The sequence below is a fragment of the Morone saxatilis genome, unplaced genomic scaffold (genome assembly GCF_004916995.1).
Source record: "Morone saxatilis isolate NCDOM2014 unplaced genomic scaffold, NCSU_SB_2.0 Contig19, whole genome shotgun sequence".
NCBI classification, from domain to species: domain Eukaryota; kingdom Metazoa; phylum Chordata; class Actinopteri; family Moronidae; genus Morone; species Morone saxatilis.
This window is the reverse complement of record NW_023339751.1, coordinates 5,463,621-5,485,639: the sequence shown is the minus strand read 5'-3', so window position 1 is coordinate 5,485,639 and position 22,019 is coordinate 5,463,621. Positions and strand designations below refer to the sequence as shown.

Sequence of the window (22,019 nt, the reverse complement as noted above, 5' to 3'; positions counted from 1 at the left end):
CTGGTACAGGCTCTGGTACAGGCTGTGTGGGGGTGGCAGCATTTGGTTTCCTGCACATTAACAAAGCAGAGACGTCATCGCATTGACACATTATATTTTGGAAATAGGCCATGCAAGAACAACAAAGCAAATGGCTCATTTTTCTGCACTCAAAGGCAGCTTACAAATTACAGGATTACCTCTTAGGCAACATGATATTGCTGGTCATTAAATCCACCCCAGTAATGTTTCACCACTTCTTCAAGTGGCTGATTCAGTTATTTAGGAAAACCTCTATTTAATTAATTGGAAATGAATGATAATGTGGAGAGAAATCCTACATTAATATTCAATATATAACAAAGGAGATGAAAAATACTTTAATTTTAATAGTAATTATTGATAAATCTCTCCTATAGAAGTAGGGTCCATGAATATGACCTTACAAACATTTTGATATTCTATGTTTTTACATATAAATGTGCCTTACAAAGGTAATTTGTCCAACCACTGTTTGTACTGTACATAACAACCTATTCCTTATTTGCAAGGTACTTTGGCGGCACCTACAGCACCGCAACGCAACACCAAGCATGGATTTGTAATAAACTCTCCCTAACACAGGATGGCAGTGTTATACTAAAGCCACAAGACACCAGCACACCAACATGTTAGAAAAAAAATGTTTATTCTTTTTGTTGCCCAGCATGTAAACTCATCCCACAAAGCTTGTACTAGTCACACTCCACAGTAATGCTTCCATGAGATAAGCTGATCCGAACATGCCACAGTGTAACACAACCCACATGAGAGATGATGTCATGCATTGCTGTGATGAATTTCACATTAAATTACGTATCCCTTGAGCTTTATTCTCAGTTTATGTGCACTCAGGAAAAGACAAAATAATAGTGTTTATATTTACAATTCTCAAAGGCAATTTTGTGTTGTTGTTTTTTGTTTTTTTTAGGCAATGGGAAATGTAAAATTGTAGATAAGCATAACACTGAGCAATAAAAGGCACAGTAAGTTCACCTCTGGTTTTCAGTGGCATTTTCAGCAGCTATAGTTTAGTAATGCTGAGTGGCTCCTAATTGTTTCTTTACGCTCAAACATCCACAAACAGTGTCAACTCTCAGAGCACAGCCGTCTTCTCTCAGTACCCGCCGTCTCTCTCCACGCAGCCCACACTCGCCGCGTTGTCGGGGCATTTGCATGAGCGGCCGTTAGGGGTTGCTAAACAGAGGTGAGTGCAGCCCCCGTTGTTCACAGCACAGTAGTTTTGTCCTGGTGGGAGGAATAGAACATACAAACTCTCATTACTAGGGGACATTCCAGGACACTTGTATAAATCATACGCCACCATGGCAGGGAGCACCAGGAAGCAGTTCCTTCACTGTTTGTGCAGCAGATATATACATACTTAAAGGAAACACCAAGCAAACTCCAGATGTTGGAGGCCCCCCTGCTCCCTTGGCTCCGCATTCCCTGGCTTGCATAATGCATGCAGCCTTATCTAGAGGGGAGGATGAGGCCTTGTGCTGCACGGTAACATCCGTAATCCCTTCAGTTAGTGCTAAATACTAGCTGCAGGGTTCTGTTGTTTTTAGGTACGAATGAGTGAACCTGCAGTTTCTTTTCTTGTTCACAGTCTTTACTCGAATTATTCACACAGAGGGGCACAAGAGGTCAACGAACTGGGCCACTAGGTCCCGAAGAGCAAAGGGAATGGATAATGAGCCTGACTTAAAGGTAGCCCCCTAAAACGTACAAGGGTCAAGCCATTTCTAGGAATTGCTCTTTAGAGGGGCTAGAGGCAATACTCCAGGCATGAAAAGAGTGTTTTATGACCAACTGTGGAGTATATAAAAAGAAAAACACTTAAAAATCAAACATTTTAAAGGGGTTTTTATGGAGAATATGTGGCCCTGTTGCACTGGTATACTAACCTGAAGGACACTGGGCATAGGCTGTGGTGATCCCATATAGCTTGGTCCGTTTCTGAGGCTGGAACTCGTCTGACTCCTTTCCAGTATAGTGGTCCACGGCAACCACCGCATCCCTGTTGTACACACGCAAGAGTTTAGCAATCCAGGACTATCCCTGCTTGAGAAAATATAAGCATCCTGCCTGCCTGTGTTTTGTATAAAGTCTGTGTCAAGAATGAGTAAGGGTTAGGGTAGGTTTTCTTATCCATTACTGACATAGTTTGTGCGCCTCCCCCACCACCACCTCTCAACCTTCTCCAGCAACAAGGCTACAGCACAGGCAAGATCAGAGGGAGGCCCTGGGCAGGTCACTCACAGACGCTGAGGCTGAGAAATTGCAAGCAGCTGCCACTTTTTAAGATGCTTCCACACACAAATAGACAGCCCCAACCCCCGCCTTATTTTGCCGTGGCTAACATACAGAATCGGCCCGCGTGGGAAGAAAGCTCCACAGTCTTCAAGAGTGGGAGTGTCCGAGCCTGGAGGGACATCAAGGGCATATGCTTGAAGTCTTGGGAGCTTTTTGACCTCTGACCTAACCTCTCCTTCCTCTACCTTGACAGATCTGGGTTCTTACATGGCACGGTGGACCGTGGATAAAGCCTGCATTATGTCTTTGATGCTATAAATTCCAATGTGTAGTAATTTAAAACCAATTTACATCAAGGTACACAGGAACTAAACCCCTTTAGACCACCTTTATAATTATGTAAACGTAATACATACAAACCTAAAGCAAACTAGGATTTCATCCACTGGAATACTAAAAGTAGTAGTTCTTTTACTTAAACCACATATGTTGTAATATGATAAAAAAAACAATACAAAAAGTCAAACCTCTGCCAGTCAGTGTAGTAGATGTTCTTCCCGAAAGACGTGATTCCAAAAGGGTACTGAATACCCTCCATAACCTTTCTGCGGTCACCCCGGCCAGGATGCATGCACTCCATTTTATGTGTGCCTGCAGGCGAGAGATTGCGTTCATTGCTGATCACAGGGCAGACATAATTTCATGAATGAGTCATCTGTCTGAAATCTCAAGTACCTGCATCTGCCCAACACAGCAGAGAGCTCTGAAAGTCGTAAGTCAAGCCGTTTGGCAGGCCGAGATCGTCTTTAACCAGCACCCTCCTGTTGGATCCATCCATGTAAGAGGTCTCAATCTTGGGAGCATCGCGGTTCCAGTCGGCCCAGTATAGATTACTGTTGTGAGAACAAGTTAGTCAGTTAAGTATCGAACTGAACAGAGTTTTAGAACAAATCTTCTGGCAGATTTCAACACAATATTAATCAAATCATATATGTTATTCTTCTGCTTTTAAATCTGAGTTAATAAACTTGTTGCTAAACCTCTTGACAATTTTTGATTCATATAATAATGTTCACACAAACTGTTTGTTGTATCCCGATTTAAAGGAATAGTTTGACATTTCAGGATGAAGCTTAACTGTTTTCTTGCTGGGATAGATAGAGAAAATCATGTGTTTCCAATATAAAGCTACAGCCAGCAGCTGGTTAGCTTAGTTTAGAATAAAGACTAGAAGGAGAGGTAAGCAACCAGCCTGGCTTTGTGTAAACTAAGGTAATCAAATCTACCTACCAGCATGTCTAAAGCTCCCTGATTACTATTTATCTGGAGTCTTGTTGTCACAGTGAGGCTGCTGGCTACAGCTTCATATTAAACACACAGATATTTGTCATTGATCTTCTCATCTAATTATCAGCTGAGCCTTTTTCACCAACAGGGAACCAACTTTGTTAAAGTTCAGGCACCTAGTTCTGAACCATTCTGAGCATTTGGACCAAAAATACATTTTGAGTTGGAACTTGAAAAGTTGGTTCCCAGCTGGAACCAAAACAATAGCAGGTTTTCTTTGGGAACCAAAGTGGCCGTGTCATATTCTACATTCACTGTGCATTGTGCAACGCCCTACCTGTTGATGAAGCATATGTTTTCTATGGTTACACTCAAAACTAGTGGAAAAGCAAGCTGGTTTGGTAGATAGCACCAAGGTTTCTTTGGTGGGAACTAATCTGGTGAAAAATACATTGGAATATTGCTTTGAATGTGTACTACCAAGAACTGAGAGGGGACGAACTTAAAAAAGTTCCTTAATTGGCTAAGTGAAAAGCTAGTGAAACAATACACACCCGTTGGGAGGGTCAGTGATGATGGCACGGGGGTTGACAAGGTCAGAGTCTATAATGACACGACGCTGAGACCCGTCCAAAGAGGCCACCTCGATGCGATCCTTCACAGAGTCCGTCCAGAACATTGTTCTCCCCAAGTGGTCGATGGCGATACCTTCAGGGCTATCCAGATCTGTTGAGAGGTTACAGTTTTATCGCTTTTTGTCTCTTGACTCACAACCGGAGAAAGATGAAGGAGAACCGGTAGAGCGAAAGATAAACAGTAACGCTACCTGATGTAATGACTGCAGTGGGCTCTCCCCCCTGGATGCTGGCTTTGCTGATTGAGGGAGATGTGATTTCAGTCCAGTAGACCATTTTCTCCACACAATCATAGGCAACTCCAATGATTACCTTCTCCTGCGGAGGGGTCGACAACAAACAATCTTTGTCGTGCACTTCGCTCAAACAAGAGATAAAAATGTAGCGCACATGTGTTTTTGACATTAAAGTCTAGACATAAATCCAAACAAACAGAGCCACACACTGAGCGCTAGCCAGACTTCAGACCAGCTGGTTAGGAAATCAGCGTAACAAGAAATGCAGATTGCAATTCTAAAGATGTCGGACTGATGTTAGCAATTAGTGTGAATGTCACCATGTGCCTCCAATAAAGTGCAGGCCTTGAATGTATGAAGCAGATGGAGGAAATCGCAGAGCTAGAATGAAAGTGTTATTAGCAGCAAGGGAGCGACTTGTGTAAGAGGCTGGGCTAAAGTTGTATACGCGAATGACAAATACAAACATACTGTAGCTTTTTGTGATTGTTTCCTCTAGTGTAATCGGAATGATTACACATACCAGAAAGACTTGACATTGTGCCTGAGTTGAATTTAGAGTTGTTACTTAAACACATCTGCACTGTGAATGATTTCTTTCCTCAGAGGTGCTTATTGTACCTTTATGACCTCTTAAGATCCAGTACATTATTCCTTTTTATGACTCTATTCATAAGCAGGAAAGCCTGTTAAAGGACCAGTTTGTCTGTTATTGACGACCTGGGAATGAGAACCGATTGTGACGTGTGTAGGAGAAACTACGGTGGCCATGAAACTCATGAAAAAGGCAAAAGGCTCCATCTACAGCCAGTGTTTGTGCTACTATAGAAACATGATGGTTCAACATGGTGGACTGCATGGAAGGCTACTCACGGCGTCTGTAGATAAAAACAGCTCATTATAATGTAGTGAATACACGATTCCTATATTCAAGTGATTAGACACTAATGAAAACATACCTATAAGTATTATATTATATTTCTGCAAATAGATTCTCCTAAATGTTACACACTGGACCTTTAAAATCTCTCAGAAATACAGTTTGTAGACAACAATATCGCTTTAAACTTCCTGGCAAGTGATTTAAACCACAAGAACCTACAACTAAAATCAAATAAAAATGGATCCACGGCTTGTGGGACCTCCTCCCTACAAGAGAGAAACTTACAGGGAGATGGAGGACAGGCTTGGCATCATCCTTTTTCATGTTATAACCTTCCAGCGGGACGTGCTCTATCCTGCCGCTCTGGGCGAACAACAGGTGTGTTCCTGGAGGCAGGGGGTGGACATCGGGTCGAGGGGTGGGTCCAATAGGTGGTGGCACACCACCGTGGTCGATACCTACCGGAGAAAAATACGTAAAAAATGAGGGGTCTTGTGGAGGAACCAACCTCAGTTCAGTTCAGCAACTTCTTCAAAGCCTCCATTGGTCATGCATACCTGGTATTTAAATACACAGTGACAGACACTGTGGTCTCTTGTTGTCCAGCCTTAAACACATATGATTTACTCACACGATGGTCTGCTGCCAGGCCCAGAGCGAGTCCCAGGGATCTCCTGTCCGTTACGGTCCACGCACCAGCAGTGTCCCGAGCTGCCGTGGCACTGCATAGGTTCATAGGCACCGTTCTCGTCACATGTAGGGATGTACTGTCCAATGGGAGGTCGGGGGCCTCGGGGACCGGTTCCCACAGCCAGGAGGCTGTCTCTGTGATTCTCACACTGTGTTTTTGTCCTCTCTGAGGAGAACAATGAAAAATAAGCCACAGAGTGGACACAGCCGCAATGTCACAAACTTAGTCATTTATATCTCCTTTTGTCTCCTGCTTTAAATTCAGCTACACAGAAACTCCCACATTCTTCGTGAGACATGACAAATTCCTTTTGCTCTCCAGAAGAAAATGAATAACTGGTTCCAGCTGGCAACAAAATACTCTGGCGAGGAACTCATTTCCAAACACTCCTCTCGTCCAAATGGGTGGAATAAACAATGGTGAGAATAAAAAGGATTTTACATTTTTCTATTATTGAGTCTGCAACTAAATCAAAGGAAGCTATGACCAAAACTAATCTAAACTCCTAACACAGTCACCCAAAATAAACCTGTAGTAGCACAGACTGAATATAAAATCCAGACCACTATGCATTGTTTAAGTAAGATCTTGGGTCTGCCTGTTCAAAAGACTTACCTGGAGAGCAGTAGAAGCCGTCGCCATAATAACCTGCCCTGCACTGGCAGGTAAATGATCCCTCGGTGTTATAACACACAGCCTCCTGATGGCACCTGCCTGGCTGGCACTCATCAATGTCTTCAGGCAGAATTGAAAAGGGCGAGCAAGTACAAAGAAGAATCAGTCATCCACAGTTAAAATGTTTTCTGTATGTCTGAATGTTTTGTCTTGTCCTTTTAGGGATCTACACTATGATCTGGGTCAGCCTCTGCCCAGCACTGCGCAGAACATCGAGCAGAGGAGTGGAAAGAATGGAAACTATGGATGGAGCGCTACTGAGGACCAGCCAAAAAAGACTACATCTGCTTTTCAGGTTTCACTGCAGATGTATTATGTAATCTCACCTCCCCCGGTCCTGAGCATATGGTTGAACAATTATAGCTCTAAAGTCCATGTAATGCATTTGAAATCTGGACTACTGGTTAAAAGACTATCCTGCTGATTTTATATGTAGCCTGTTGATGCTACATTGCTGCCAACCATTTTCAAAACATGTCATATTATTTTGGATTGAACCACAGGCAGGCTGTCATTAGTTTAATTGTCATCACATGATGAAGGTATTTTGCAAGAGGGACAGTTTTGAAAACTCTCCTTGTAAATGTGAAAACACTCGAGATATAACGATGAATTTCCAACAACATTTTCATTGCCTGAAGCTGCTGAAATCCAATAATTTTTATAATGTCAGCTTATTTTTCTTGCCTTCCTTTCTTGCCGTTTACTCATTTTTCTTGCACACATCAACAATGTTTAATTATAATCAATGAGTAATTACATTTTTGGGCGCACTGCTTACACGTCTGTGATTAAACAAGCTATCTTTAAATTAAATCAAAACATGGAAATGTTACAGACACAAATAAGACAATAAGTGAAAGGAATACCAAAAACATCACAAATTCAACTATTAACTCATCATAGGAAATCATCCATCTCTAATAGCTTGCGTGTAATGTGTCATTGTATAAACTGATTAACAACATAGAAGTCTGTAATTATTCCAATGGCACACTCCAGGCTACATAAATCCCTGCCTGCAAAAGCATTATAACAGGATAATCATTTAAATTGGACAAACAAAACAAAGGTGAAAACTACCTATCTAAAGCAAGTTTCAAGTCTGTAAGTTGATTTTTATATTGCACTGAAATGAATGGAAGCCATTGGTTGACTGGATCTGTCTTAACACATACCTACTGTAGTTTAAATAGCTAGCAGTAATATGAAGTATAAACATTTATTGATTTATAATGGACTAAAATATACAAAACCATTAATCAAAGTCTAATGTTACAGTAAAGCTATGAACACAAATGTAAATATATACTATAAGTACTGTATTTTACTGAATTAGATGCAATAACTACTCATTAATGTATTTAATGTAGTCATTTTGTAGATATTCTGTCAGCTACAAACTCCTGTGATCATTCTTTAGCACAAGCATATATTTGTGTTCTACACAGTACCTTGGCAGATTCTACCGTCTCCTATGAACCCTGGCAGGCACGAGCAGATGTAGGACGAGCCGCCAGTGTAGCTGCACTGAGCACGCTCAGGAATGTCACAGGTATGGGTGCCTTCTTCACATGCGTCCACAGGTCGATTAGCCTCTGAGGAGAAGAATACCAGGGAAATACTGTTAATTTATTTTAGAAAGGAGCGAATAAAATGAGATCCGTTACGTTACGAGATACGTTAGAGCATCTTAAAATGATCAGACATCACATTATTTTAAACAGTTTAACATTTATTACAAAGATTTTTGTTATTTTTTGTCTTAAAACATTTTGGGAAATATGTTTATTCACTTTCTTGGCGAGAGTTAGAAGCCTCTGAGACCGACAGAGGCCAGTTTGAAGACAGGGAATACAGTACTAAGTAACTAAATATGGTTACATTGTGAAAAAAGCGGTTGTAAAACGGTGGTTAAATGTTTTAGGAGCATTGCAACCCCTGCAAAATGAACCATTTTCAATATAATTTGACCCCCTTGAGCTGCAGGATTATATAATTTTATCCAATTAAAGTTAAACCAGACGTTAGCCAGCTTTACTGAGCGACTGTGGCCAATATGTATGTGTTCATCTGTGTCATTTCTTTACAGCAGGGAGTGAGTGCTGCCTCCAACGCTGTATCCAGTTCTCTTTATACATCCATGGGGTCATGGCAGATACACCAGGAGCCTAACCCGGCAAGAACCACCTTTGTGTCGTTGGACTGAGGGCAGACTGGACACTACAGTGACTCACTATTGACTCTTATTGTGGCATTAAGTGATATTACGAGACAAATTTAAATGGATGCAATGTGGACCTAAAACCAAATCACGCTTTTTACTTATATTCTCTGAAATCATAATGTTACTGCAGCAGGTCAAAGTTTTATGTGTGTACTTATAGTTAGTAGGTATCCATATGCACCACTTACCAATGCAGGTCTGCCCATCACTGCCGAACAGATATCCATCTTCACATTCACAGCGGAAGGTCCCAGGCTGGTTGTTGCAGATAGCGTGGGAGCCACAGATCTGAGGATCCTCTCTGCATTCATCAATGTCTGATGAAGAGAAGAGGCAATTATCATATGCTAATAACTCCCACATTAGGCCCATGTTTGAGTTTGGAGCTCTGAAGTCTGAAGATTTGTAAAATCAGTGTCCCTATTATCAGATGCCGGGAGATCAGAGGAGAGAGTTTAAATAGATGTCTTAATTACAAATGTTTCAAGATAGCATCTGTCTCAAACACTTCCTTCCTTTTTGTACTGTATGTGCCTCAGAGCTCTTCCTGTCTGGTTGTGAATGCAAAAGACTCTTGGTTGTATAGAGCTTGAGCTGGAGACCCCACTGGACATGTGAACCTTGTCTGTGAGAATTTTTTTTTGTTTTCCATATTGGACTCTCTCCGCTAATTGCCCAGTTCCCCAGGAAGGAAGGTTTTAAAAAGTCAGGGTTAATTAAATGATGGCTCTTAACAGATGCGGAAATGGTTTGCTTTAGTTGAAAGCAGAAAATACGTAGTACTGAGAATCAAACGGCTACTACACCCTCTTCACTGCCTTAAACAATTGAAACCTTTCTGTATTATGTCATTCGTACCATAACATGTGCGGCCATCACCGTTGAAGCCAGTAGCACACTCGCACGTGAACTGAGTTCCCTGTCCAGGTCGGCACACAGCGTTGGTGTCACATCCGTGTCTTCCAGTGAAACACGGGTTCTCCTCTGGCTGCCCTCCTGAGAATTAAGGGTGTATTTTAAAAACAATGTTACAACTATCATATCAATTCATGTGATTTGATGAGAAAAACATATTTAAACATTCAACAATAGCCCCAACTTTTAGTAAAACTATCCTTGGTCAGGATGTCATATGTTATACTTGAGGAAGGAAGAGAGCACAGACCAAAACAGGAAGACAAAAATAGTCTCCATGACCTCACCATTGACGTCCCCGATCTTGTTGCTCATGGCGAACCGGATGAGTTCATTATTTGCATCGTACATGACAAACACCTGGTCTACACTGAGCATCTGAGTTGGGTTCACCTCCCTCAAAGACTCGTCATGCTGGCAGCTCTGGAAGGTGATGGTCTGACGCCACTGGTACGACCTGGTTTCAGTCGAGCCATCGGGCAAACTCACTACGTACTCCCGAGTGGAGGATGAGGTGATCACTGGAAGGTACGATAGGCACGTAAGAAACAAGTACTTAAGCAATTAGTTACAACAAAGGCAGAAAAGGGCTTCTTCTTTTGGATAAAGAGGTTCAGTCAAGTGGTAAAAAACAGGAGAAACAACCAAATGACATTCTCTGTACAAGCTGTTTCTTACAGTTGTTGCTGTACTGGTAGATCTCAGAGTAACGGTCGATCTGCACGGTGGAGCCGCGAGGCACCTCGGGGACCCGGCCTTCCAGGGTGGTGCTCATCGCCAGGTGGTCGTGCTCGTCAATACCTTTGAACTCCTGGGTGATAGTCAGCCTCTCATTCCCTGGCAGAAAGGTCACCTCGGCTTGCCGTGTGAACTCCCCCCCTGCAGAGGACAGAGAAGAGGAGGTTAACTTTAAGACCCTGGCCCTGGATGAACTTTGGCTTTCTGCCTTCTGTCTCAGCTGAGGTAATGCGAGGGGAATTCAGCTGGACAGAGTGTTGTAAAACTGCAGCTGTATGGCAAACTGCTTGCAGGAGCATTAGCAACTGTGTACAGAGATGTGTGCTTATCTTCATTACTGTCATTTTCTAACCAAGTGAAGCATGAGAAAATCGCAAGAAGCTGCTGGGTGTCACATTATCAGATATTGTTAGTGTAGTTGTAGAAATCTTTCCCTCACCGATGATACTGAAGCCATTCTTGAATCCAGGCTGCTCCAGAGCAAACGCCCACCCAATCACGCCACCAAGGGCTGACAGGGGCTGCAGTGAGGGTCCAATGGTGTAAGGGATGTCACTGATGGCCACGTAGGAACGGCCATCGTTTACCACAACGTATGAGTGGAGATCGTTGCTGCTAAACTCCACTGGAGAAGGAGAGTTGCCCACATACAGTTTTCCGTTCACTTTACCATTTATCCTCTGTGGCTTTCCTGCAAAAACAAACCAAAACCATCAAAGTCAGACACAGAGAAGAGCAACCAAACACCAGAGCTGAGCTCATAGATTTGGTCACATAATTTCAGTATGCTAATGGTCAATATTAATGAACACAAGAACTGAAACTGCTAAAAGATTTTCCCCAACGTCTCCACATCTGCCACTAATAAGAACAATTTACACATTGATGTCTGGATAATCAAGTCTTTACATTAAGCTACAGTAACGTTACAGTGTTTTCTGAAGTGTAATGATATTAATTAAAAAATCTTGATATAAGGCTACACTGTCAAAACCGTGGCATTCCCGTAACATTTTTAGATATGTTTTGATTTTTTGCCTTTAAATTAACAAGGGATGCCAGTATCTTTGATAAACTAAGCTAAGCTACAAATTTAAACTGGTAACTAGTCTACAGCGGAAAAACACTGCAGCATTACTGAGCTTAGAGATTAATGCAGCATAATGACTGTATGTCCGTCTTTTGTGTTTACTGTTATCATAAAAGCTCAAAATTCATAATATTAGCTCAGATCTCATATAATACAACAGGAAACTGTGCAAATCATCCCCTCTCCATTTTCCTGAAGCAGTGAAAATGATAAAATTCACATACATAGTTTCAATCTTTCAAGATTAAAAGTGATGACTTAAAACAGAAATGTGACATTACCCTCTGAAACACACTGTATCCCATTTCCATAGTAGCCAGGTCTGCAGTGGCAGCAGTATCCGCTGGAGTAGTCCTTGCAGTCAGCAAACTGGGAACATTTATGTCTATTGTTCGCACATGACCCGAGGTTGTATGAGAACACTGAAAATATGTAAAATCACAGTCAGAACATAACATGAGTGTACATATTAAACTGGTATTACTCAGTTTGAGCTGTGGACTCACCATCCACATTTATATCTGTGTCGTCCACCACCACCACTTCTGGGTTCCCTGGCTGATGTGGCTGATACTGAATTGGGTGGACTTCAATCTGCTCCCCTTCTGACTCATAAGGAGGGTACACCAGTTGCTGTCCATCGGCATACACAGGTCCCCTTGTATCATCAAAGCGTTCAGGGCTCTCCCGTGGCGTGGACTCAGTGGGAAGGTCAGTGACCTCACCTGGAGCCACGTTGGAAAAATATGGGGAAGTTCCGATCTCGTACACCCATACACCCCGCAGGCCAGAGTTGGTCTCCCTATAAGGAGAAAAGAGAGTTTTACAGCCACTGTTCTTGAAACATCATCCAAACAACAACACTAATCAGGAAATGGTGTACCTATGCTGGCATTCACTGGCTGACTTACTCTGCTAAAGCCCTGACGGATGCCTCGTCATCAGTGGTGGTGCGGTAGTATAGTCCTTGACTGGAGAACAGGAAACGTCGGATAAAACCCTTACTGAAGCCAGCATGCATGACCACACTACTGTGTTTTACAGGCGTGGAGGAGAACTGAATCCCATCCCTTGCATACAGGAGAATAGCATACGAAGCAGTCTCCAGGGATGCAATAACCAGCTGGAAGGTGTTTCTCTGTGGAATAAAACATTAGAGACATTGTAAATGACCAGTTCCACCACACAGATCACTTGAATAACCATGTGATGCTCACATTCTTGCCAGCGGCATCTCCTCTGCTTTGAGGTTCATGGGTGGCGACATCAACCCAGGTGACCACCACAGCATTGCTGGGGTTCACTTCATCGTCCTCGGGGAAAGCCCTGTTGATATGCTCGGCTGCCCGACGTAGGGCATCAGGACTGGAGTCTTGACGGAAGAAAACTTTGCCCACACCGTCACTTGTGTCCAGGTCTCCCTGCAGAGCTGCAATCATGCCGAATTTTGGGGGCATGTTGCCAAGATATGTCGACTCGCTCGCTGGCTCTGCTGTGGCAACAAAACCATTGGTGTTGATCTGAAATTAAAAGTTAAAGTAATGGGGATAACAAGAAATGAGATGATTGTAACGCCGTATGACTCTTCATAATAACTGGGATAACAACACATGAGGTACTGTTTCACAGCAGAGGCAAACCCAGTCCGGTCTGACCCACTTTGATCTTTATTCCAAACTCATTAGACTAATGATCCGAGTCAGCTGCCATGTCCTACAAAAGCGCTAACGAACAAACAAGATGCCATTTAACACAGATTTTACACACTTGAGGTTTAACGTGAACACATGGTGGGCTTGTAAAAAAAAAAAACAAAGAAAAAGATGGTCTCATTTCAAAAACAGTGCGCACACGGGGCTCCTTCACTTCCTGACCAGGGGAAAACAAGAACACGACTCCCGGCCCAGGCCACTCTGTTTCCTGTATTTGCCCCTGACGAGCAGCCCCAGAGAGTCTGGCTATTGCACACTAATCTTCATTACAGAAACTTCCTGCCAAAATTGAAAATAAAGCTGGAAAAATGATCAGCGATTGCGATATTGCAGATGTAGTGCACAGAGAGATCTTTAAGGTTTGTGGCTACCCAAACATACCGGGGCTTTGTGGAACATGAATCACACACATATGATAAAACCTCCTAATAATTAAATAAACAGTTTTTTTCTATAATCATGTCTGTCATGAAAAAGCATTACTGTTTGCCTACAGGGCACAGACAGCTCAAGGTAGACTGTCTCATAGATGAAAAACAAAAATCTTAGTATAGAAATGTGTTTGTGGTGAATGATGGAGGTAGTCAGCAGTTGGGGAAACCCCAGTAGACTGATATAACAAGCAGTGAAATATTTATTCTCAACCTCAGGCTAATTTGTTAATCACGGCTTTTTGCCTCTACACATCTCCTCAGATAAATCTGCTCCTTGGGTGAGATTGAGCATGTAACTGCTCCATAAATAACCAATTAAAACTCATTAATAAAGATGAAGTTTCTTTAAACAGAGTTATCAATCAACATGATTGGTCATACCTTTAAGAAACTAAAGCTTCCTGCTTCAAGAATATATCTTTAAGTTAAGAATAATGACTTTTTCTTTAATAGATTATGGAGGAAGCTTAGGCAAATGTTAATACCTTTTGTATATAATCACTCTCTGATAGCATATTATCCACATGCAGCACAATTAAAACAGAGACACAGCAGTTTTCTTTGAAAAGGAGAATCACAGGGCATAAAGGGCTGTTTGTCTGTCTGACACCATGGTGCAGCTCCCAGCTACATGTTGCTATTGCCTTTTTCCCCCAAGTCAATTAAAAGTTCCACATAACTGCTAACAGCACACATAAAGTCTAAAAGAATTTATTTTGTTACAGATAAAACCTCCAAAGCCAATATTTTGCATTCCTGACATACTGTATGTGTAGATATTACAGGATGTGGGCATTTTAAATTTTTTATATCTGGTTCATGAGCCTCTCTCATTGACCCCACAGTTATGTGACATGGATGGGATGGATTTCAAACTTAGGTTCCTGGAGTACACTGGTCTCTGTGTCAACAGTAAAATGATAACCTCAGGGGAAGCTGTAAGAATGCGTGGACACATACATTCCTCAAGCAGACTCTGTGATAAGTAAATCAATATTTACAGATACTGCAGAGAGGCAGAAAAAATCATACCGTGCCCCAGATACATTCAGCAACTTCCAGGTATTGTTTAAAGTTGGAACTACTGACCCCTTTTTTACGTATAACTGCGCGAGGGGCTTATGGGTTACGCGCAATTGCGCAAGATCGATGGACAGTCCACCCTGACCAATAAATGGCTACGATATTGTACCAAGTTATGGGTTAACTTACAAAGATGTGGTTGAAAGTGCCATCATAAAACAACACTGGCTTGTCCAGTTCGAGTCGGTGCGTCTGGTCATTCCCTCCTTCTAGTAACTGGTCTCTTGCGCTTGGACCGAAGGGGAAAAACTCTCCCCGCGTTATGCTCTGCGCCGTCGCCACAAATCCGAGAAAACTCGCACAGACGAGCCATCCTTGCTCCTGCCAGCCCATTGTTCGTGTTTCAGGAGCAGTTGAGCAGTCCTGTGGTCTGTCCAAGCCAGGTTAGAGGAGAGTGACGCACAGGCTCTTCTAAAGAAAGTTCAGGCAGAGTTTGGGAGGGGCGGAGTTGAGCTCTCATAAAACCACCAGAAGACTGGAGAGAGGAATGAGAGGTAGCCTATACTTTTCTTTTCATGCTGCTCCTGAAACAAACTCCTGATACTGGACATCTGGAGTGATGGCGTTTGGCCCACTTTGGAAAACAAAAACACAGCATGGCAGGAGTTATAAAGGGTTGGTTGAGGACAGAAGTGAGAAGCACTGAGGTCAATTTCACATCATACCCCTTGATTTAAACTCTAACTTGCAACTCATTGTTCCAGTGTTACCAAAACAGTAAAAAGTAGTCATCTCCATTGGGATGATAAGGTAACTCTACTACAGGAGTCCACTGTGTGAGCTCCAAGTGTCTCCGGAGGGACAACACTGGAGCTGTGCTGGCAGGTTTGGAAACAGGCCAAGGGCCCATCAGAGCATAGACATCAGAGCATGGGCCAGTTACCATCAACAGAGCCCCATGGCCGGTTTGATTGAAACATTATGTAAAGGACAATATCACAGAGCACTGTACCATACACTAATCATTTGAGGCATGCCGCTGTGGCTATCAGACTCGACTCCAGCTGGGATAATGAGGGGCATGCTGGTAATATGGTTCAACGCGGGGCTGTTTCTGCGCCGCTAACTGATGGTCAGTCATCCATCCAACACTTTGGTCCACTTATCTGAGCAACTTTTGGCCATGACATTTTAATGTGGGTATTCATGGTCCCCTTAATGGTTTTTGGTAACCTCTGACTTTTTTTAACGCTAACTTCGCCTTAAAATGTTATTTTTGGCCAACACTTTGGTCCGTAATTAAGTGATATTAAAGGTGAAAATTAGATGACAAATGACCTCCAAATTAAAGCCAAGATTTCCATTAGATCTGGCGTGATCCACAAATGATGATTAATAACATTTTCGGTGACCCTCTGACCTTTTCCAGTCCACTGCCAGGCCAAGATTTCACCACACAGGGAATATCAAAACTGAAAGTACAGATTATATATCACAGATCCTACATTTCCCCAGTGGTGGAAGTACATCTAATCAAGTTCCTAAGTACAAATTTGAGGTACTTTATGATGTCTATGCCGTAGATGATGGTGATTTTGTTATGATGACAGAGATCCTGTAATCAACATTGTACCCTTCTTTGTGTGTGTATGCAGTTTAATTTGTTTTGTACTGTTGTTTCTACTGTGGTTTAGTACCCTGTGTAGGTTGGACACCAGTCACTACTGCTGTTGGACCTCACTGTATTTGGGTCTCCCACACTCCTCCTGACTGTCTTTGCTGTTCTATGTATCGCTTTGCACCTCGTTGTAAAACCAATTGTTCTCCGGGGACAAAAATAAAGTCGAGAGTATTTTCATTTTTATGTGTTGTATAGACCTTCAGATACCACATATGCAATTTTATACTTCCACTTAACTGCGTCTCAGAGGCAAATGTTGTACTTTTCACTCCACTATATTTATCTGACAACTTTAATTTCTATTTACTTTTTAGATTACAGTTTTTTATACCCTTCCTGTCCAGTGAAAACAGTGTACTTCCAAATATGGTGATTTTGAATGTGAATTTTTCTGATAAACTGCAGAATTAAGTGTTCCTTAGTGGGTTAAGGAAATTGTCTTCCTCTTAAGCTAAATAAACTTCTTAGGTTGAATAAACTATTTAAAAACCCCCTTGGATTAGTAGAAAAAATTGCTGTTTTTCTGATTTATTAGAGGTATGTGGTTCTCACAGGAGAGCTACATTACTTACATATAGTTTTATAGAATATGACACATTGTTGTAGATTAAACTACCTATCGGTGGATAAAGTTATTAAAATGAGCTCAATCTTAAACATCTACAGCAGCAGTAAAATGTAACATACACATTAATGCAGCAGTATTTCATCTATAAACATCAGATATAATAGTAAAACACAGACAGGACTAAGTACATTTCACTGATAACACATACTTTTACATAAGGTTTTAAATGTGAGACTTTTACTTGTGGTGGAGTATTTCCACTGTATGTTTTTAGTACTTTTACTTAAGTAAAGGATCTGAATACTTCTTCTATCACTGTATTGTCTGAATTGCTTCTCCAGTGTTTTCCTCTATGTCTGGTATACACCTACATAACAGGACATGAGGAGTAAATTGATCTTCTTGTGTGAAATTGGTGCCATGCTCCTTGTAAAGGTGTCTAATTGCACAAAATCATGTTCATTTCTTCAGATTCTTCTCTTCTTCTTTTCAAATCCTCTTGCACCACCCTCAGGCCAGAACTTCAGCTTGCTTTTATTAACACAAGAAATAATGGCCAGACTTGTGTGAAATTTAAAGGGCACATTTATGCTTTTAAGGGGATAAATCCTTGTGATTCTAATGATTCTATGGCCTTTTGTTCAGCATCACCCTCAGGGCAAACTTTCCATTTTCAGCCCCTCTACTGGCAGGGCTTTAAGATGGCTTTTTCTTCAACAATAGTGTGATGTAATGATCATTTCAACATCCAGTGGAGCTTTAGCTTTAGCTATTATATGTTCTGATGAAACACACTGACAGCCAATAAGGTGTTTTTTTTTTATTCTAATATGTTTCATGTTAAGATTTTAAAATAAACAGACAATATGTGACAGATTAAAATGTAAGATTTTAGTCACTGTGTGTAAAGATGATTCTTTTCTTTGCAGATTTTGATTGTCAGTCAGATAATATTTAAACTATACCCCACAACAACAGTTTTCTGGATACCACAGATGGATTTTAGTACCTTATGTTTTATGAATGTTATTCCTCTCTGCCTTTCCAGCTTTATGCAGTTGGAAGGTGCCACCTTCTGGTCGTTTTGAGGAAGTTTGCGACTGTGGTTTCTGAATATATTCTATATATATATTGATATACATACAGTAGGTATATTAATATCATTGATGAATATGTATTTGTTCATTTTATTGTTTAGAAAAATACTTTTTCAAGCATGTTAAATAGAAAGAAAATATATTTATGATGACAGCAGGACTTTCTGTGTATGAAACTAAAAGTAGTTCACCCAAGTACAATACTTGTCTTTATACATTTCACATATTCAGTGCACTGTGATACACATTAGGCTCTTGTTGGACTCTCGATGGCTGATATTTACCCTGGGGCCAGTGACTTGTTTTTGTTTGTCTGTTTTGTCTGACGGTGTTGACTGGGAACCACCAGCGAACAGTGGGCGCCACTTTATTATTCAGTGGTGTAGTGCACTTATTTTTCAGTCAGCATTCACTTCTGAATCCCCTCTGATGTGTGTGTGTCATTCAGTAGTGTTCTGCACGCTGAATCTTTTTCCTATGATGGCGAAGGCATGACATAGTTTTCCAGTTTTCATATGGGGATTGAATAAGGAATACTACACTCCACATGTATAATTATAACTATAAGAGTCACCATACATGTCACTGTTTATAATACAGGGTGTTTATCCTCCCCTGGACTGGCCGCTTTAAAAACTAAATTTAGGGTATGAATTAAGAATGTACCCACTTCTCCAGGCACTACTACACCACTGCTTTTATTATTCTTTTTTATTCACAGAGAAAACTGGAGACTGGGTAAGTCAAAGGCCTGGAGCCGGACTGAAGGAACTCTGGGAACAAACTAGGCATAAGATATTTTGCATCACATTAATTAAATCATTATTTGTCTAAATCTTTTGCTTCATTTCTAAAAGTCTCTCTGCTAGTTCTCTGGTATTTTATATCAGCCAAGAGGGAAGCACTGCTAGCTGACAGCATCCTGTTTGGTGCGGTGCCTGGGTGGTAGAGTCCCTGTGTGTGAAAAGATTAATGTATCACAGCAGTCAAAGGTGAGCTAGAGTGACCTCCATCCTTGGCCTTCCTCGTGTTCACATGCCCCAGTCCTGTGAAACAAAAAACCCCTTCTACAACTGACCATAACAAACTTCACCCAGGTTTGTGTGCAGATTAAATACGTATCTTCTTTTATTCACCAGCGAAGGGTTTGGAAGAAATTTTCTTTTACAAATAAACTGATCCCATCTTCTAGCATTTGGCCAAATCCAAGACTCCTTATCAATAAAAAAAAAGTTTATTTTAAAGCTGTGGGCAGAAAGGGTACCCTAACTCTGGAGAACAGGTACGAGGGAAGCACTCTGACTCATATTCCACATAAGACAGACACTTATTGTTGACAATTTTAGGGCCCCACACCAACCTGTTACCAGAATTTGACCTCATTTAAAGCAATATTAAACATATTTGGAGTTAGACATGAGGCATCAACATATTTATGAATAATCAATGAATAATAATATTGCTAATAACACACCAGGGACAGACCTCAAGTCTGAAAAACATCGTCGGCTACTCTGGATCGTAACTAACAGAGTGACTCCAGTGATTTTACACATAAAGATCTGTTTATTATAAGTGTTTGTGAATATCAGTGTATTTGTTATGGGGAGAACTACACCGCCTCTAATGAATAATGTATTCATTGGCCCCTAAGGAGTTTGTTAAGTCCAAGTAAACAACCCTCTCTCTATCTCAGCTTGAGCTCGAGACCTCAGATTTTTAATGGAAAGGCTATGTGCAGAGTTTGAAATATGTAGGCGTTCCCAGGCAGAGAGGGATTAATTAAAAAATATGTAGGATCCAGTATTTTTGTAGCTTGACTCATATTCTGAAGAATAAAATCTGTTGTTTGCTACCCATGAAGCCCAACCTTGTCTCAAAACTTTATTTAAGTACAATATTAAACAAGTGCAGTATAATTTTAACCATTATTTATAATAGAATTTACATAACATGCCATAACTCTAAAATGTAATGTTTGAATATGGTGTAACATCTCCTAACTAATGTAATATTCATAGGTATGTTTTCATTCGGGTTTAATCACCTGAAAATAAGAACTGTTGTGTTTTTGTTACCTTGCAATGAGATGTTTTTATCTACAGACGCCGCGGGTCGTCTTCCACGGAGTCCACCATGTTAAACCACCATGTTTCTACGGTAGCCCAGAATGAACAAACCAAACACTCTTTAGAGCCTTTTTGTGTTTTTCGTGAGTTTCACGGCCACCGTAGTTTCTCCCACCGACTTCACAGCCTATTCTCATTCACAGGTCGGCAAACACAGACACGAGTGGTGATCAGTTGGTTGCCACTAAAACGTACACACTGGTCCTTTAATCGCAAACAATCACATATATGAATATTTGCTTGGAAAAAGCCTCCAACTGAAGGTATTTTAGATTCTATTATTATAGCACATTAGTGCCTTGAATAGAAATATATAGAAGTCAATCAGTTGTTGTTTTTTCTCCAAATCTACAGACATTTTTCCAAATACATTGCTTTTTTTATTGAACTTAGAATAAAATGTGGCCATAAAAGATCATTAAATTTGACCTCATTCAAAGCAACATTAAACACATTTGGAATTAGACACGAGGCATCAAAATATAAATAAGTAATTAATAAATAATAATATATCTAATAACACACCAGAGACAGACCTCAAGTCTGAAAAAGATAGTCAGGTACTTTGATTGTGAGTGACTCCAGTGATTTTACACATAAAGATCAGTTTATTATAAGTGAATTAATATCACTTTATTTGACTAAATCTAAATGAAGTTTTAGATTTGACAGCATTTGACAGCAGACCTGGTTTTCCAGATCCACCCCTGCACGCTGTAGCTTCAGTACCTGCATGTGTTCAGATTGTTAATGCACCTTTAATAAAAATGAAAGTAAACACAAGTCACAGCTCTGTGCTGCTCTCTAGGGATCGGTGCTGCTGTGGGAAGCCCCATCACAGGGTTAAAGGTACAGCAGCGTGCGTCAGCTGATGCGTAACGTCACGTAAGGAGTGCAGGAGGGGAGGAGAGAGGAGGGAGGAGGGAGGAGGCTGGTCCTCTCGCTCTGAGCTCCAAGCTGCAGCTTCCTGCCCGCTGTTGGCTCCTGACAAACGGCTCATTCTCATCACTGATCATGTGCCTCTGTGCGCTCTGGTTGTCTCTGCAGCAGGAAGTGAGCCTTGTTTTCTTCCCCCTGCTCGCGTTTTCTCCCTCCTCCTGACAGCCGACATTCACAGCCTGCTTCCTCCCTCTCTGTGCCGCGGACAGAGAGAGAGAGAGAGAGAGCGAGAGACAGACCGGGGCGGCGAACACCGGTCCTTCCTCCCCCCCTCCCCGGCCAGCAGTTCATGGAGGCCCCGGCGGAGGAGAAGGAGCCGTCGCCGATGGATAAGTCCTTTCCCCTGCCTACCTTGAGCCCGGCCGTGCCCCCTTATGTCACTTTGGGCCTGACTGTGGTCTACACCGTCTTCTACTCCCTCCTCTTCATCTTCATCTACGTGCAGCTCTGGCTGGTCCTGCGGTACCGACACAAGCGCTTCAGCTACCAGACCGTGTTCCTGTCCCTGTGCCTGCTGTGGTCGGCCCTGCGCACCGTGCTCTTCTCCTTCTACTTCAAGAACTTTGTCACAGCCAACAATCTGGGGCCCTTTCCCTTCTGGCTGCTCTACTGCTTCCCTGTCTGCCTCCAGTTCTTCACACTCAGCCTCATGAACCTTTACTTTGCACAGGTGAGTGAGCAGCAGGTGTTGTTAACAGGGGTTTTTAGTGTAGTCTGCACCTGTTGTCTAAAGAGATTTTAACCCCCCCCCCCCTATTCAAAACTTTAAAACTTTGTGTTAC

The 22,019-nt window shown here is 41.7% G+C and overlaps 2 protein-coding genes across 2 annotated transcripts in view; one reads left to right on the top strand and one right to left on the bottom strand.

Moving 5' to 3' along the window:
- Nucleotides 1-648: 648 nt before the first annotated feature.
- Nucleotides 649-15,333, bottom strand: nid1a (nidogen 1a). The gene is made up of 20 exons (XM_035663366.1): nt 15,013-15,333; nt 12,872-13,174; nt 12,566-12,792; nt 12,161-12,456; nt 11,936-12,076; nt 11,004-11,255; nt 10,505-10,705; nt 10,114-10,347; nt 9,770-9,907; nt 9,100-9,228; nt 8,139-8,282; nt 6,625-6,744; nt 5,950-6,174; nt 5,604-5,776; nt 4,391-4,517; nt 4,119-4,290; nt 3,013-3,170; nt 2,805-2,928; nt 1,929-2,041; nt 649-1,266 (listed from the first exon to the last, which is right to left on the bottom strand). Exons 1-20 carry the CDS (start codon nt 15,214-15,216, stop codon nt 1,136-1,138), a joined length of 3,612 nt encoding a protein of 1,203 aa, XP_035519259.1. The 5' UTR covers nt 15,217-15,333; the 3' UTR covers nt 649-1,135.
- Nucleotides 15,334-21,266: 5,933 nt separating this feature from the next.
- gpr137ba (G protein-coupled receptor 137Ba) overlaps nt 21,267-22,019 on the top strand; it is a 5,193-nt gene continuing 4,440 nt past the window's right edge. Inside the window, exon 1 of the mRNA XM_035664229.1 lies at nt 21,267-21,907. Within this exon, the coding sequence (XP_035520122.1) occupies nt 21,527-21,907 (381 nt within the window). The 5' untranslated portion in view covers nt 21,267-21,526. The remainder of the gene's footprint in view (nt 21,908-22,019) is intronic.

What these genes read in the sequence shown, in the direction of transcription:
- nid1a (XM_035663366.1), bottom strand. Translation starts at nt 15,216, where the DNA reads ATGGGCTGGCAGGAGCAAGGATGGCTCGTCTGTGCGAGTTTTCTCGGA. An exon ending in CACAGATATAAATGTGGATG is followed by an intron (nt 12,077 to 12,160) that starts GTGAGTCCACAG and finishes ACATATTTTCAG; the next exon opens with TGTTCTCATACAACCTCGGG. An exon ending in GCCTGGCAGCAGACCATCGT is followed by an intron (nt 5,777 to 5,949) that starts GTGAGTAAATCA and finishes TTTCTCCGGTAG; the next exon opens with GTATCGACCACGGTGGTGTG.